The 16,970-nt window shown below is 44.3% G+C and overlaps 1 protein-coding gene and 1 long non-coding RNA gene across 2 annotated transcripts in view; one reads left to right on the plus strand and one right to left on the minus strand.

The window, feature by feature from the left end:
* Positions 1-16,970, minus strand: part of LOC120403838 (NACHT, LRR and PYD domains-containing protein 3-like) — a 63,428-nt gene that overhangs the window by 43,013 nt on the left and 3,445 nt on the right. The window contains exons 3-5 of the mRNA XM_039535640.1: positions 16,836-16,877; positions 13,212-14,934; positions 5,042-5,131 (exon numbers count right to left, since the gene is read on the minus strand). Of these exons, the coding sequence (XP_039391574.1) occupies positions 5,042-5,131; positions 13,212-14,934; positions 16,836-16,877 (1,855 nt within the window). The remainder of the gene's footprint in view (positions 1-5,041; positions 5,132-13,211; positions 14,935-16,835; positions 16,878-16,970) is intronic.
* Positions 2,772-3,170, plus strand: LOC120403866. The gene is made up of 2 exons (XR_005597765.1): positions 2,772-2,845; positions 2,996-3,170. It is a non-coding gene; the product is annotated as an uncharacterized LOC120403866 (long non-coding RNA).

A 16,970-nucleotide genomic window follows, 5' to 3' on the forward strand; every position in this document is an offset into this window, starting at 1 on the left:
GGCGAAGCCATCTATGACGACCTGGACGTTTCCCAGGGTCACTACCTTTGAGAGCAGTAGGTCAACAATTGCGTGGGCTACTTGCATCACAGCAACCCCCACGGTAGATTTGCCCACGCCAAAGTGGTTCGCTACTGACCGGTAGCTGTCTGGTGTGGCAAGTTTCCAGAGGGCTATGGCCACTCGCTTCTGCACACTCAGGGCTGCTCGCATCCGGGTGTCCTGGCGCTTCAGGGCAGGGGCCAGCAAGTCACACAGTTCAAGGAAAGTGCCCTTACGCATCCTGAAGTTTCGCAGCCACTGTGATTCATCCCAGACCTGCAGCACTATGCGGTCCCACCAGTCCGTGCTTGTTTCCCGGGCCCAAAATCGCCGTCCCATAGCATGAACGTGACCCATTGCCACCATGATCTCCGAGGCGCGGGATCCCATGCTTTGTGAGAGGTCTGTGCCACTCTGACACTTCATGTCCTCACCATGCTGCCAGAGCCTCCTTGCCCGATTTCTCAGCAGCTGACTGTGGAAGAGGTGGACGATAAGGTGCGAGGAGTTGACAACGGCCATAAGTGCAGCGATGATCGCAGCGGGCTCCATGCTCGCAGTGCTGTGGCGTCCGCGCTGTCACTGACCAGAAAAGTGCGGTAACAGATTTCCCGCCGGCGCTTTCAGGGAGAGAGGGCGGGAGTGACGGTTGAATGACGACAGTTACCCAAAACCACCCTCGACACATTTTCCCCCAGCAGGCATTGGGGGCTCTACCCAGCATTCCAATGGGAAGCGGGGACTGCGGGAACTGTGGGATAGCTGCCCAGAATGCACCACTTCCAATGTCGACGCTTGCCCCGTTAGTGTGGACTCACAAAGTCGAATTAGTGTCCTTAGTGTGGATACACAAATTCGAATTCATAAGGTCGAATCCACAAATTTGACCTAAGTTAAATCAAACTACTCTTGTAGTGTAGACATACCCTGAGTGAGAGCCAGCGAGCTACTCCCTTTCCCAGCTAGCCAGCCACTCAGCTTGGTTCTCTCTTTTTAGCCCCTCACTCTAGCCTGTCACCTACTCCTGGTGTAGCAAGGTGGGGCTGATTGAACCTACAAGTTGTCAGCCCCTTCTTGGCTGGTGTGTGGGTTGTACACCCCATCACAGGGGTTTTATGGGCCTGGGGAATGCAGGAGAGGAGGGAGGTGGGGGAGGGAGAAGGAAGGTGTGTTATGGGGAAGAACTGTATACGTTTCAAACAATAGCAATTTCTTTTTGTAACTGGGGTAGAGAAATGTCAAATGGTAAAATAAAAGACACACTGCCAGCTTCCTGACACCCTTTCACCTAAACAACTGGGAAGGGCTGTCATGGCTAGTAATGAAGGTTTCCTGGAGCCAGCTCAATAGCCTCATACTCACACCAGAAATCATCTCCCAGCTCTACTCAGGCAACAGGTGCAACAGGGCTCTTTAGTCTATCAGAGACAGGCATAACAAGAACCAGTGGTGGGAAATTAAAACCAGACAAATTTAAATTAGAAATGAGGCACAAATTTCTAACAGTGAGGGCGGTTAACCATTGGAACAAAGCTACCAAGGGAAGTGGTAGATTCTCCATCTCTTGATGTCTTCAGATCAAGACTGGATGCCTTTCTGGAAGATGCTTTAGTTAAACCCAAGTTACTGGGCTCAGTGCAGGGGTAACTGGGTGAAATGTAATGGTCTGTGTTATACATGAGGTCAGAGTAGATGACGTAATGGTACCGTCTGGCCTTACAATCTATGAGTCCATGAATTTCTGTAGTGGATTTATAGCCTCCTCCCTTTTGGAGACCAACTTTTTCCCCCCCAACATGGAATTACTTTAAGCCATTGGGGCCTGGAAACACAAAATGATATTCCATTTAATTCTTTTCCGCACGTCTATTCCCTAGTCCTTAGCCACTGTCGTCCATGGCTATGTCACCTTTCTGTTGGACTGCCACAACTCACTCTCTCTTGGGATGGTCTAAGCATCCCATTCAGAAGGCAGCAGATCAATCCTTAATCTACAACGACCAAAGTGAGCATATCACTCTGTCTGATGCTCCAGCAACTCATCTGGCTTCCCATTCCCCATCCCCCCAAATTCAAAGTCCTGGTACTAATTTGCAATGCCAGAAATTGGTCCCAATCTGGCATGTGCACTAGAAAACTCCATGTTGCAATTTGCAGCAGTGTGACTGAACGGGAAGCTACAATGATGCAGTGCAGCCACATTAGCCATTTTCTTTTGTATGCACACAATGCACTATGTCCACAAACAGCACGCTCTGCAAGTGCTGCAGGCCTGTGGCTTGTTGCATCTGACCCACACTTCTTAACACAGCTCCCTGAACCAGGAGCATAACATCTATGGTTTATAGTGTATGTTCTCACTTCAGTTTTTTAGTTTGCGGCATTGCTCCTTTAAATGGTTCTGTCCTGCCCTAAAAACTGCACATATGTTGTGAATGGAACATCCTCTCACTTGCAGAAGATGTGATACGGTCAGCAGCTCCCACTGCCCTCTGCCATGATGCTTGTGGGCCTGCAGGGCCAGGATGTATCATGAAGAGCACCAGCAGCTGTGGGTGTCTGTGCTCGTGAGGGGCTGGATTTTAGTCATTTGTTCAGTTGTTTTGATTGTTTTGTTATGTTTTCAGATCTCATTTTGTGGTTTGTTTTGGAGCTCAACTAGCTGTTCCCTTGCAGGTAGCTCTTTGGGAGCTTGAGATGACCGTGCTCTGGGCTCAGAGGGAGAATATCACTCAGGGCCCCTCCTCCATGTAGCCCAGAGACTTCGGAGTTCTTCCTCACCTCCTGTTGTGGAGTCCCTGGGGTACGTGCAGCTTCCCGGGGGGAGGATGGGAGCAAGGAGAACCACGGGAAAATACATGGAGTTACTTGGAGGTGTGGGAGTGCAGAGGGTAGTGCTCGTCTGGCTGTTAATTCATTAGTTCATTATCCTGCTCGGCGTTCTTATTTGCAGATCTCAGCAGTATGGAAGTTGCTGCTGAGGCAGTGAACACACCATGCAATGTGTGCGAATGTACGTGCACCATGCACCAGGACAATGTCACTATCTGCTGCTTTTCCCTTTTATGGTTTTCAGAAGAATCCTCAAGGGACCAAATAAAACCAAGATTTCTGTTTTAAAGTTGAAATTCAGATGTTGTTGCAGTGTATTTCTGGCATTGCTAACCTGGGTGGGGAAGTGGGGGAAATGTTTGGGGCCAGACAGAGCAAAGACGGGACAGTCTCCGGCCAGTCTCCCTTCATATGCTCTGGGGCTGGCATGCAGCAGGGGTACAAGTAGCAGAGCTGGGTGGAACTTGGAAACTATTTTCTGTTGCTAATTTTGCATCACCTTTTGTTAATTCATCCACATTATGAAATCGTCTGCTTAGCTTCAGTGAGCAGCTTGTCACGATGATGCCAGTACTCTGAGCTATCCGAGCTGTCCGGGGCATTGTCGGATTGCACTGGGAATATTTATTGCCCCACTGCAGCTGCTCTGCCAGTGCTTGTGCTGAATCAGTGGAGAGAGACATGGTAGGTGACAATATGTCATTGCATTCTATTAAAATCCAAAGGTGATGTGATCTCTTGTGCATCGCTGTAAGTACGTGGCTGTGCAGTGTTACAGGTGTGTTAGGAAGATGTGCTGCTGCTGGTAAGGTCAAAGTTCTCTAGCACAGACATAGTCTCAAACCGCTCATCCACCAGCACCCTGCAGAAGAGCTGTGCTCACAGGGACAATCCAACTAGAGGAGCCCAGGCTCAGACTCTTGGGCATTGGGGCAGAGAATTCTCAACAGCTAGAGCCCTGCAGTAGAACTCCTTGTCAGAGGGGATCAGACTGAGTCCTGGCCTGGCCATGGTCAAAGCAAAATGCAAGATCATCTCTTTGCTAAAGACTTTCCCAGGAACAACTCCAGGATCAGCACAGAATCATGGAGTGTAGGACTGGAAGGGATCTCAATAGGTCATTTAGTCCAGTCCCCTGGACTCAAGGCAGGACTAAGGAATAACTAGACCAACTAGCATGAGAGGGAGATGGTGTAGTAAGAGGAGAGAGAAAGAAGAAGGAAGAGAGTTGAGGGTGGAGCAGAGAGAGAGAAAGAAAGAAATCAATCCCTCCCAAAAAACCATACCTGTGAGTCAGGGAGAAATGAAATCCAATATGGTACAAAAATGTTAAATAAATAGATATGTTCAGGGCTTAGATACCCTGGTGACAGGTAGGACTGGACAAATAGTTTATTATTTGGTTCAGTGCCTGAGCTCAATAATATGAAATAAATATTTTATCTGGGTTCATTTGAAACAGTAAAGTCAATTTTTCCCGATTAAATGAAAACAAAGGAAAAAATTAGTTTGGACTCTAATGAAATGTTTTGTGCTACCCTAAACAAAATTATTAGTTTTCAGGTTTTGTTTTTGTTTAACTCTATTTTTTTAAAATTAAACTTAGCTAATTTTTCCTAACAAAACATCATTTTGACACAAACTTTGAAATTTTGGTTCAAAAATGTCTAAACTAAATATTTTGACTTTTTTGGAAACTTTCCCCCCATTTTTATTCAGTCAAAACCATTCATCAGATATGACCTGAATTTGTGAACAGTTTCAGTTGACCCGAAACTGCTTTATTTGCCAAATCAACTATTCACCGTGTAAATTTCACCCAGCTCTAGTGACAGGCACCTTAGAAATATCTAGGATTAAAATACCTTAGCTTCTCTCTCCTACTTCCTGAGTCTTTCCTGATCTCAAAAATTTCCCCTGGCCACACTACTTACCCCTGTCTCTCAGGCTCATCTGTGGGTAAGGTAATTGGGTTAACTGTCATTGCAGCACTAGGCTGACTAAGCCAACCCCACATGTATTAACTGCAAATTTAAACACAATCCTCAGAAGTTACACAATTCTATGTGGTCACTGTACCAACCATGGTGAAGAGCTGCACTGTTGTAGAATTTCTGGGATAGCAGCAGTAATAAGGGGATTTTAAAAAGAAAAAATAGTTACTTACTCTAGTTTCTTTAATTTACATTTTGGATCCTTCAGTGCTTGACAGAGCAGGTAAATAGACGAATGCTGTGGCTTACTCTGACGTTGCTTCCTTAAAAAGGAGAAAATAGAAATGTTCTATATTGCTCTCTGAAGACAGATTTTAATTCTATTTCCTGAACATTGAAATAGCCTCTTGGACAGTGTCATACGGTGCATATAGATTATTCTGCAGTTAGTTAGTTGTAAGTCCCCAATTCAAAACTACATCTAGTACTTTGATATGTATTTTAAGTATACGGAGTCAAATAGAAAACATGCGACTAAGATTAATCCATTCATTTTATGAACTTGTGGTACTCTGATTCTCTGAATATTAAAACCAGTTCTAACTACTCACACAAATGGGAATGTCTCCAGAGGTTTTATGCTTGTGTGTCAGGCAGTAACTGCAGTATCATTTCTGGAGATACAGTAGAAATTATCATGTTTATTTAACTAGGAATGTTGTCTTTAATTTGCCCACAAAGCTGAAAACCAAATATAAGGTATTTGCTTAAAATTGTAAATATGACAAATGTTACTCAATAGTGCATAATTAGGGTTATGCTTAGTGAAATTACATCCCTAGGAGGAACCAAAAATGGAGCTTATTGTTTCCTGACAGCAGAATGTGTAAAATGGTACGTTAATTTTAAAAAGCAGCATCTGTATAAGAAATAGTGCTGGATGAATAATTAAACAACTAAAATTCAAGAATTTTAAAGTGAATTTATTTCCACTGTGTTTTATTTTGCACTTTCCAAATAGTCTAGCAAAGGGAATTTGCAGACAGGAATGTTGTTGAAGTAACGCGTTTAAGTCACTGTTACAGAATATTCCTGTGAAAGCAAAATTTGTATTTATAATCCTGAGCATTCATACAAGAAATCTGGTTCTCATATTTATGTTCATCGATTCACAGAACCAAAATATCTATGACCTGTGTGTCCAATCAAAATGAATAATTTAGAAAAAATAATATTTTAAAAAAATAAAATTGTTTGGATAATTTGTGAAAAAGGCAACATTCATTGAGTGAATTTTTCATTATTATCTGCCCAGCTCTAATAATCAGGTCTTTCTTAAACAGCAGTTGTAGAGGACTCGGGGAGACAGGGTGATAGTTGGAGAGACAAGTGGAGTCACGAGAAGGGTTTTTTTATCATGGGGGCAAATAAATCACACATAAATTGCCAAAGAAATGGACCAGAGTTTGAGGGGCAAAAGCATGAGGAATGGAAGGGTATTAGGAACAAGGTAGATCAGAAGATAGGATGGGATGGTTGATGGTATTGCTGAGGCAGATGGTGGGTAAAAGGAGAGCAGGCCAAATCCCTGTCTTTTGTCACCCTGTCCAGTCTGGCTTCCTCACCACTGAAGCTTCCATCTTTGTTTTTATTAACCTCACCCTAGCCAGAGTTCAGGTACTCGGTCCTCCCTCTCGTCAACCTCTCCACTGCCTTTAACACCTTTGCCTACTCTCCTCCTCTTGAAACCTCTTCTTCCCTCAACTTTCAGGAGTCTGTTCTCTCCTGCTTCTCCTCCTACCTCTCTCGTCAGCATTTCATGTGCTGCATCCTCTCACCCCCCTCCATCTTTCATTGGCACCCCACAGGGCTCCATCCTTGGCCCCTCCTTTTCTCCACCTACACCTTGACACTGGGCAATTTCATTCAAAATGTGGCTTTGACAGTCAAATTTATGATGAAGACTCAGATTATTATAAGGTCATCCGACACCGTGGTGTCCCAGTGCCTTCCACAAGACATCTCCCCTCCATCAGGAAAAAGCGAGGTTATCACTGGGATTATTTTTAAAGAACATGTGTAACGTGACGGTGCTGGTGAGAGCTGGTTCTCGTGGGAAAACTCAGTCAGAGACGTAGGGTTTGTATTTAGTTTTGAGGCAGTGTGTGTGTGGGGGGCAGGCGGTTCATTCTTATTACATCTTTCTGGATAGAGATCTCTTTAATGTTTTTAATGAAGGAAATACTAATGGAAATTGTGTGATCATGGGAGACTTTAACTTCCCAGATATAGATTGGAGGACAAGTGCTAGTGATAATAATAGGCTCAGATTTTCCTGGATGCAATAGCTGATGGATTCCTTCACCAAGTAGTTGAAGAACAAACAAGAGGGGATGCTATTTTAGATTTGGTTTTGGTGAGTAGTGAGGACCTCATAGAAGAAATGGTTTTAGGGAACAACATTGGTTCGGCGATCATGAGCTAATTCAGTTCAAACTAAATGGAAGGATAAACAAAAATAGATCTGTGACTAGGGTTTTTTATTTCAAAAGGGCTAACTTTAAAAAACTAAGGAAATTAGTTAGAGAAGTGGATTGGACTGAAGAACTTGTGGATCTAAAGGTGGAGGAGGCCTGGAATTACTTCAAGTCAAAGTTGCAGAAATTATCAGAAGCCTACATCCCAAGAAAGGGGGAAAAATTCATAGGCAGGAGTTATAGACCAAGCTGGATGAGCCAGCATCTCAGAGAGGTGATTAAGAAAAAACAGAAAGCCTACAAGGATGGGAGGGATCAGCAAGGAAAACTACCTTACTGAGGTTAGAACATGTAGGGATAAAATGAGAAAGGCCAAAAGCCATGTAGAGTTGGACCTTGCAAAGGGAATTAAAACCAATAGTAAAAGGTTCTATAGCCATATAAATAAGAAGAAAACAAAGAAAGAAGAAGTGGGACCACTAAACACTGAGGATGGATGGAGGTTAAGGATATTCTAGGAATGGCCCAACATCTAAACAAATACTTTGCCTCAGTTTTTAATGAGGCTAATGAGGAGCTTAGGGATAATGGTAGGATAACAAATGGGAATGAGGATATGGAGGTAGCTATTACCACATCCGAGGTAGAAGCCAAACTCAAACAGCTTAATGGGACAAAATCAGGGGGCCCAGATGATCTTCATCCAATAATATTAAAGGATCTGGCACATGAAATTGCAAGCCCATTAGCAAAAATTTTAATGAATCTGTAAACTCAGGGATTGTACCATATGACTGGAGAATTGCTAACATAGTTCCTATTTTTAAGAAAGGGGAAAAAAAGTGATACAGGTAACTACAGGCATCTTAGTTTGACATCTGTAGTATGTAAGGTCTTGGAAAATTTTTTGAAAGAGAAAGTTGTTAAGGTCATTGAGGTCAAATGTAATTGGGACAAAATACAACATGGTTTTACAAAAGGTAGATCATGCCAAACCAACCTGATCTCCTTCTTTGAGAAGGTAACAGATTTTTTAGACAAAGGAAATGGAGTGGATCTAGTTTACCTCAATTTCAGTAAGGCATTTGATATGTTTCCACATGGGGAATTATTAGCTAAATTGGAAAAGATGGGGATCAATATGAAAACTGAAAGGTGGATAAGGAACTGGTTAAAAGGGAGACTACAACGGGTCATACTGAAAGATGAACTGTCAGGCTGGAAGGAGGTTACTAGTGGAGTTCCTCAGGGATCAGTTTTGGGACCAATCTTACTTAATCTTTTTATTACTGACCTTGGTACAAAATGCAGGAATGTGCTAATAAAGTTTGTGGATGGCACAAAGCTGGGAGGTATTGCCAATAGAGAGATGTAGATGACCTTGTAAACTGGAGTAATAGTAATAGGATGAAATTTAATAGTGAAAAGTGCATTTAGGGATTAACAAGAATTTTTGTTATAAACTGGGGACGCGTCACTTGGAAGTAACAGAGGAGAAGGACCTTGGAGTAGTGGTTGATCACAGGATGACTATGAACCACCAATGTGATATGGCCGTGAAAAAAAACTTGGGTCTTGGGATGCATCAGGCAAGGTATTTCCAGTAGAGATAAGGAGGTGTTAATACCGTTATACAAGGCACTGGTGAGACCTCATCTGGAATATTGTGTGCAATTCCGGTCTCCCATGTTTAAGAAGGATGAATTCAAACTGGAACAGGTACAGAGAAGAGCTACTAGGATGATCTGAGGAATGGAAAACCCGTCTTATGAAAGGAGACTCAAAGAGCTTGGCTTGTTTAGCCTAACCAAAAGAAGGTTGTGAGGAGATGTGATTGCTCTCTATAAATATATCAGAGGGATAAATACCAGGGAGGGAGAAGAATTATTTAAGCTCAGTACCAATATGGACTCAAGAACAAATGGATATAAACTGGTCATCAGGAAGTTTAGACTTGAAATTAGATGAAGGTTTCTAACCATCAGTGGAGTGAAGTTCTGGAACAGCCTTCCAAGGGGAGTAGTGAGAGCAAAAGACATATCTGGCTTCAAGACTAAGCTTGATAAATTTATGGAGGGGATGGTATGATGGGATAACCTAATTTTGGCAATTAATTGATTTTTGACTATTAGCAGTAAATATGCCCAATGGCCTGTGATGGGATGTTAGATGGGGTGGGATCTGAGTTACGACAGAGAATTCTTTCCTGGGTGTCTGGCTGGTGAGTCTTGCCCACATGCTCAGGGTTTCGTTGATCACCATATTTGGGGTCGGGAAGGAATTTTCATCCAGGGCAGATTGGCAGAGACCCTGGGTTTTTTTTGCCTTCCTCTGGAGCATCGGTCACGGGTCATTTGCTGGAGGATTCTCTGCACCTTTAAGTCTTTACACCACGATTTGAGGACTTGAATAGCTCAGACATAGGTCAGGGGTTTGTTACAGGACTGGGTGGGTGAGATTCTGTGGCCTGCGTTGTGTAGGAGGTCAGACTAGACAATCATAATGGTCCCTTCTGACCTTAAAGTCTATGATTCTATGATTCTACATTGGGCAGTGAGTTCCACCATTGTGGCCCCACGGCTGTGACAACTTAGTCTCCTGCAGAGACGAGCCTTTCCTTCCTTGTCAACAGATTGCTTTTTCTTGTGGAATAAAGCCACCAGGCCAAGTCACTGTCATGGAGGGACTGGAGCTCTCTCTCTCTCTCGCTCTCAGCTGGGGTCAGCACTATATAATGCTTTGAAAAGAGTCAGTTCAACCACGTTTAACTCGACTCGGGTCAATAGGGAGCCAGGTCATAACTCCATTACTCCTCTGCAATAGCCTTCTTCAGATCCTGCCTTAAAACTCACCTCTGCTGTGAATCCTGCAAAACACTTGACAATGGTTGGGCAGCTGGTGCACATGACTCCTGCTTACTAACTTCTGCCCATTAGACTAAACGTGATCATTTACTAGTTAGTGCATCACATGGTGGTGAGTTTGTGAAGTGGGAGCTGGAACTGACCAATCTCAATTCATTCTGGGGCCACCAACATCCTATTAGCGGGGAATCCCTAGCACTAGGCTGTTGGGTTTCAGGATTGTTAGACTGGGTTCTCTTCCTTGCTCTGGGAGGAGTCTACGCTCAGCTGGTTAGAGACAGCAGAGCCATTGCAACAACCCTCCTGCTTGGGTTGTCTTCAGTAGAACTGGCTAGAAAACGTTCAACAAACATTCCTTAATACCTCTGGGGAGAGGAAGAGAGATATCTCATTGCAGAATGGCTAATAACCCTATGGTTAGTGTTTTTCTCTCTGTTGGAGCTATTCCACTTTGTGCAAATCCTTAAGTATTCATTGGGCCAGAGAGAACAAGACTGATTCTGTAACTGGGTAGTTAGGACACTGACCTGAAATGTGAGAGATCAGGGTCAGATCTGTTTCCTGCCTGATTTGGCCAGCGCTGATCTGCAGGGAGTGGTCCTGGGCTCTCAACCTCAACACATGAGCATCTGTCACTTGATTTAAAGGACCACTCCCATGAGTACAGGGGCTATTAGAGATCTGTGAACTGCTCGCTCTATGATCTAGTCCAGAGGTGGGCAAACTACGGCCTGTGGGCCACATCCGGCCTGCGGGACCATCCTGCCCGGCCCCTGAGCTACTGGCCGGGACGTTAGACCTCAGCCCCTCCCTCGCTGTCCTCCGTCCCCCGCAGCCTCAGCGCGCTGCAAGCGCTCTGGCCTGCCACTCCTGCTGGGCAGCGCAGTGGTGTGGTTGCAGGCTCCTGCTGCTCTGAGTGGCATGGTAAGGGGGTAGGGGGGTTAGATAAGGGGTAGAGGGTCCCGGGGGGCAGTCAGGGGACAGGGAGAATGGGGCAGTTAGTTGGGGTGGAGGTTGGGGGGGCAGTCAGGGAACTGGGAACAGGGAGGGTTGGATAGGCTTGGGGGCTGTCAGGGGGCGGGGATGTTGATGGGGTCAGGGCAGTCAGGAGACAGGGAGCAGGGGGGGTTGGATAGGGGGTGGAGTCCCAGGGGGGTGGTTAGAAATGGGGTGGTCAGGGGACAAGGAGTGGGGGGGTGTTTGATGGGTCAGGGGTTCTGAGGGGGGTTGGAAGTGGGAGGGGGCAGATAGGGGGCGGGGGCCAGGCTGTTTGAGGAGGTACAGCCTTCCCTATCCGGCCCTCCATACAGTTTTGGAACCCGATATGACCCTCCGGCCAAAAAGTTTGCCCACCTCTTATCTACTAGACAGGAACAAAGAGCCACTCTGTCTGAATGTATTGATATTTTGGCTTTTTTCACCTTATAGGCAGGTTGGCAAAATGAATGAGGCTTAGATCCATGTTATTAGAGGCCTGGGTTCTATCCTCGGCTCTGTTGATGTGAACTTGCCAATCGCTCTGTTATCTTGGCTGTAAAATGGGTAGGTGATAGTTATACCTCCCCTAAGGCAGGGTTTTGAGGCCTATGTTAATAAGGGATGAAAAAGGCAGAGAAATATCAAGAGCAGCCAAGAAACAGCTGGGATTAGAACTCACAAGCTTTTAGCTGGTACCTCAATGCACCATCTGCTAAGCTACTCACTATTGTGGAATCTTCCCTCACCCAGAAAAAAACAAAAAAACCTCTACACTCTCTGCATGACATTGCACTGGTTATGTGGAAGATTGCACTGGTTATGTCTTGCAAGATGTGCGCGGCATGGTAGGTCGGGTTAGGATTGTTTTTGGAGACCTGCCAAGCAGTTGTTAATAGCGACACTGAGACACACCACCAATTATTGAATGCACCTTTTTTTTTTGTTAAAATCCAATTATACTGATAGGAAGAAGCTTCTGAAATATTTTTAAGTTCCTATGTACTACTGATTTTTTTAAATGATAATTTTAGTTTTATCCACATGCAGCAAATTGTGGTGAAGAGTGCTGCAGCATAGTTTGGTGGTGAAGACCAGGGCCGGCTCCAGACCCCAGCGTGCCAAGCGCTCTTGGGGCGGCATTTTGCTGGGAGGGTGGCAGGTGGCTCCAGTGGACCACCCGCAGGCGTGCCTGCAGAGGGTCCGCTGGTCCCGCGGCTTTGGTGAACCTCCCGCAGGCATGCCTGCTGGAGGTCCACCAGAGCCGTGGGACCAGCGGACCCTCCACAGGCACGTCTGCAAGAAGTCCCCCGGAGCCACGGGACCGGCGACCACCCGAGCGCCCCGTGCGGCATGCCACCCTGCTTGGGGCGGTGGAATTCTTAGAGCTGCCCCTGGTGAAGACACCTGTTTTCTGGTTGCAGCTAGGGCTGGTTGAAACTCAGAATTTTGTGGGAAATTTCAAGTTTGGTTTTGTTCTGAATTTTATTTGATCAGCGAACTGTTCAAACACACTGCCTTCTACACACAACAGCACGGTAAAACTACATGCTGATTTTCAGTTGAGGCCTGATCAACACACAGTGTTATTACTGCTATAACTATTTTGGTTAGGAGAAAATTTTTACCAAAATGTTTGGACCAGTACAATCTCTAGGGTGGATGCAATTTTACTACTATAAAGGTGCCTTAGTTGTACACCGGGGATGTGGAAGCTTGTTTTGTTTCCTAGTGATTTCCTCATCATGGAAGGTCTCAGTGAGCAGCTCTCAACCGTTCTTGTACAATTGTTGACACAAAGCAGGTTTCCCTCCCCTGCTCTTTTGTCTCACCCCTTTCATATCTGTACAGAAAACAGTACAGCAAACATTTCAGTCATTGAGAGGATAGAGCAGACCAAACAATCACGATTTTTTTTAAAAAGGTTATTTTTTTCAGTAGTGTGATAACTGTATCATTAGCTTACAGTAACAGTAGAATTGGTCTCAGGTGGATCATTCAGCCAATTAGTAGTTATCAAGACAGAGGGAAAGCAACATTTAATCTGTTAAAGAAACTACAGATTTTTCAGCTCAGATAATACTTACTGATGTAGCCACGTTTGTCGTCTTGGGAGTTCTTCCTCATGGTCTTCTAAACTAAATGTACAGTCACACATACAAAGTGACTCCAGACTACGACAATGCTTTACACAGAATGAAAGAGCCCTTTGATCCATCTGGGTAAATTTATTTTGATTTAATTTCAGTTCAGTGAAGTGATCCAATGCATTAACTGCAAAATCTTCTTCATGCATCTCATACACACAGTGAAACAACTCAAGCTGATAACTTTGATAAATCCCCTCATGAACACAGGGCAAGGTTAAATCTGTTTGTTGGTTTGCTTGAACCCACTTCAGTAAATCTGCCTTAATTTTAGGTGAAAGTTTACACCCAAATTTTTCCTGCAGATCCTTCATTCTTTCTTCATTTAAGAACCCAAACAGGAATCGCACTGTTAACATTAAATAATTTTTAGAGTTTCTATAGTTTTCTAACAACGTTTTCACATCTTTCTTGGGAATCCCTGAATCTGTTGTTTCATCTTCCTCCAGGACATATAACAAAGCTGCAAAAAATTCCTGAAAGCTTAAGTGAATGAAGCTGTAGAGACATTCACAGTCAGTTTCTTTTTGAAAAATATTCTCATTCAAAAAGAGAGGGAGAGAGTTTTCTCGATCTAAGCCAAACTTCTTGATTTCTTCTTCCTCAAACAGTATCTTTTGTTTCCAGATTCCATCAGCAGCCAAAGAGCAAAGTCCCCTCAGATTTCCATATAAGTGTTGCTTTGTATTGTTGCTGAGAGGCTTGACTAAACTGGAAAGATAGAGCATATACACTCCAGTGACTGTTTTTGAAGTTTGTGTGAGATTCTCACCTTTTTCAAGCTGTTGTTTCAGAACAGTGCAGATGATCCAACATACGAAGGGGACAAAGCACATGGTGAAAAGAATTTCATTTGCTTTCACAAATCGTAAAGCTTGTCTTGCTTGGTTTTCATTTCCAAAGAACTTGTGGAAATATTCTTCCCGCTCAGCTTCGGAAAACCCCAGGATCTCTGCATAACGTGAGCATTCCAAACATTGCCCGAGTTTCTCCAGAGCAGCTGGTCTTGTAGTGATCATCAGGTAGGATTCAGGAAGAACTGTTCTCCTAAATAAACTGCTCAGGAGGATTTCCATTGGCTTCTTCTCCCAGGGGTCAGTGCACAGATTATCTTTAGGCTGATCAAAGGAAAATCTCAATTCATCAAACCCATCTATTATGAACAGGAGTTTTTCTGGATTCACCAGAATGTGGTTAACTGGTGCATTTGTATTAAGCCAACTTTTAAAAATCATGTCAGCCACACTTCCCTGCTCATTAAGAAGGTTCATTTCCCTGCAGTTTATGTAGAAAACATAATCAAACTTTTTCTTATAGAGTTCCCCAGCTGCCCAATCGTACATGATCTTTCTTGCAGTCATTGTTTTCCCAATCCCAGCAGCTCCCAGCAGCACAATGACTTGTGGTGTTTGTCCATCTTTATCAGGTTTATAGAGGGTGGCCAGTGTAACTGCAGAACTAGCTCGTTCAGTCATGACTTCTGCATGTCTCCATCCCATGGCCATTATTTCATGTTCTCTCTCCTTTGCCTGACGAGGTCTGTCTACAATAATGAGGTTTGTGTATCTTCTGTTTAGAATCATATAGTCACCAAAACGACTGTTCATGTCTTTTATTAGCTTGTATTTCTTTTTAATATCTTCTTTATACTTCTTCTTGTAACCTGTATCAGCAACATGAGACATTAGAAATATTGAACTGAAAGTTCAGAAAACAGACAGACTAATCTCTTAAAATAGTTCTACTGTAACAACAATAATGGTTCTTCACATTTATAATGAAACCTTCTTCAAAAAGGATCCTGAAATCACTCAACTATGGGTGAGATCCTGCAGCCCTTATTCAAATACGGTCGCCCCACTGAAATTATTCATTTGAGTAAAGACTGTAGGCATCACTTCATCCCCAGTGAAATGCAACCACCTCTCTGGTGAAACCCAGCTACTGTCTGACAGTGCACAGGAACACTACACAACAAGAAAGGTCAACAGTGGAAGAGAATATCATATGCAGTTGAAACAATACTGGGAATGTAGATGGAAAGAATGTAACTTCATAAACTAGAATTTGTCAGGACACATGGGTTTACAAGAGAGAGCGTCACAGGATCTTTAATTACCACAATTGAGTACTTCCAGTTACCTTCCTCACTTAAGAGATGGTGCCCCTACACAGGGGCAGCTCTAGACATTTCGCCGCCCCAAGCAGGGCAGCATGCCGCAGGAGGCGTTCTGCCGGTCGCTGGTCCCGCGGCTCTGGTGGACCTCCCGCAGGTGTGCCTGCGGAGGGTCTGCTGGTCCCGCGCGGCCACTGAAGCTGCGCGGGACCAGCGGACCCTCCGCAGGCACGCCTGCGGGAGGTCCACCGGAGCCGCCTGCCGCCCTCCCGGCGACCGGCAGAGCACCCCCCGCAGCATGCTGCCCCAAGCATGCGCTTGGCGTGCTGGGGTCTGGAGCCACCCCTGCCCCTACAGCAGAGTGTCCTCCAGCATGAGGCTAGTACATTTGCTCAGTACTAACCCAGAGGGACTCTTTGCACACATGTGTATTGGAAGTTGCCCAAGGTAATAAAAGTCCCACTCAGCCCATTATATAAAATTGTTTGTAAAACAACTGATACAAACTGGATTATTTAAGCTAGAAAAGCAGTACTGAGGGGTCTGCAAGGCTCCTGGTAAAGTCATAGGTTGGCATGACAATGAGCCGAGAGATTCTAGAAATAGGAAAAATGTTTATAATTGAAATCACCAAAGGATTTTGATTGGTTCATTGTAATGGCATGAGGCTGCCACCCCATTTTGTACACAGTTCGTCTGACAGTTGCTAGAAGGAACAGAAGAGCACATGAAATGGAAGGTGCAAACTTCCCCATCATGGCTGCAATTCCTGGGATTGACCATGACACGAAGAGTGGAAAGACAGACAAATTGCTTAGGATGAGAACAAAAGGATTGAACAGAGATGTAGGGACAAAATCAGAAAGGCTAAGGGACAAAATGAGTTACACCTAGTAAAGGACATAGAAAGCAATAAAAGGCTCTATGAATACAACAGGAGCAAGAGAAGGACAAAGAAAAGCACAGGTCCACTGCTTAGCAGGGAAGGAGATCTAATAATGGATGATACCTAGAAGGCTGAGGTGTTTAATGCCTATTTTGCTTCAGTGTTCACTAAATATGTTAATTGTGACCAGATGCTAAGACAATTCTTATTAATAACAAGAGGAAAAACCCAAAAGCCAGAATAGGGAGAGAGCAGGGTAAAGACTACTTAGATAAGTTAGACGCATTCAAGTCAGCAGGGCCTAAAACTCACCTTAGGATACTTAAGGAACTAGGTGAAGCACTCTCTGAACCAATATCTCTGAAAACTCATAGAGGACGGATGAGGTCCCAGTGGGCTGGAGAAGGGCAAATATCTTTTTAATGATGGAACAAAGAACCTGGGGAATTATAGACCATGTAAACTGTTCATTTTTTTTCACAGCAATAGTTCTGTGAACGTATCCAACTGAGTAAGCAGGAACCGCTGTCCTTAGGTAACTTCCTGAGTAGCCATCACATACCTTTTGCCGACAACTCTGATGGGTTTTGACTCTGATGAAACTCTGAAAGGGAAATTACACAGTGAAAGAATGTAGAGTGTATTTCAATGCAAGTGTGTTTCTGTTCTGTACAGAGGCAGCAAGTGACAGAATGAT

This window comes from Mauremys reevesii, linkage group 4, assembly GCF_016161935.1.
Source record: "Mauremys reevesii isolate NIE-2019 linkage group 4, ASM1616193v1, whole genome shotgun sequence".
Classification (NCBI taxonomy): domain Eukaryota; kingdom Metazoa; phylum Chordata; order Testudines; family Geoemydidae; genus Mauremys; species Mauremys reevesii.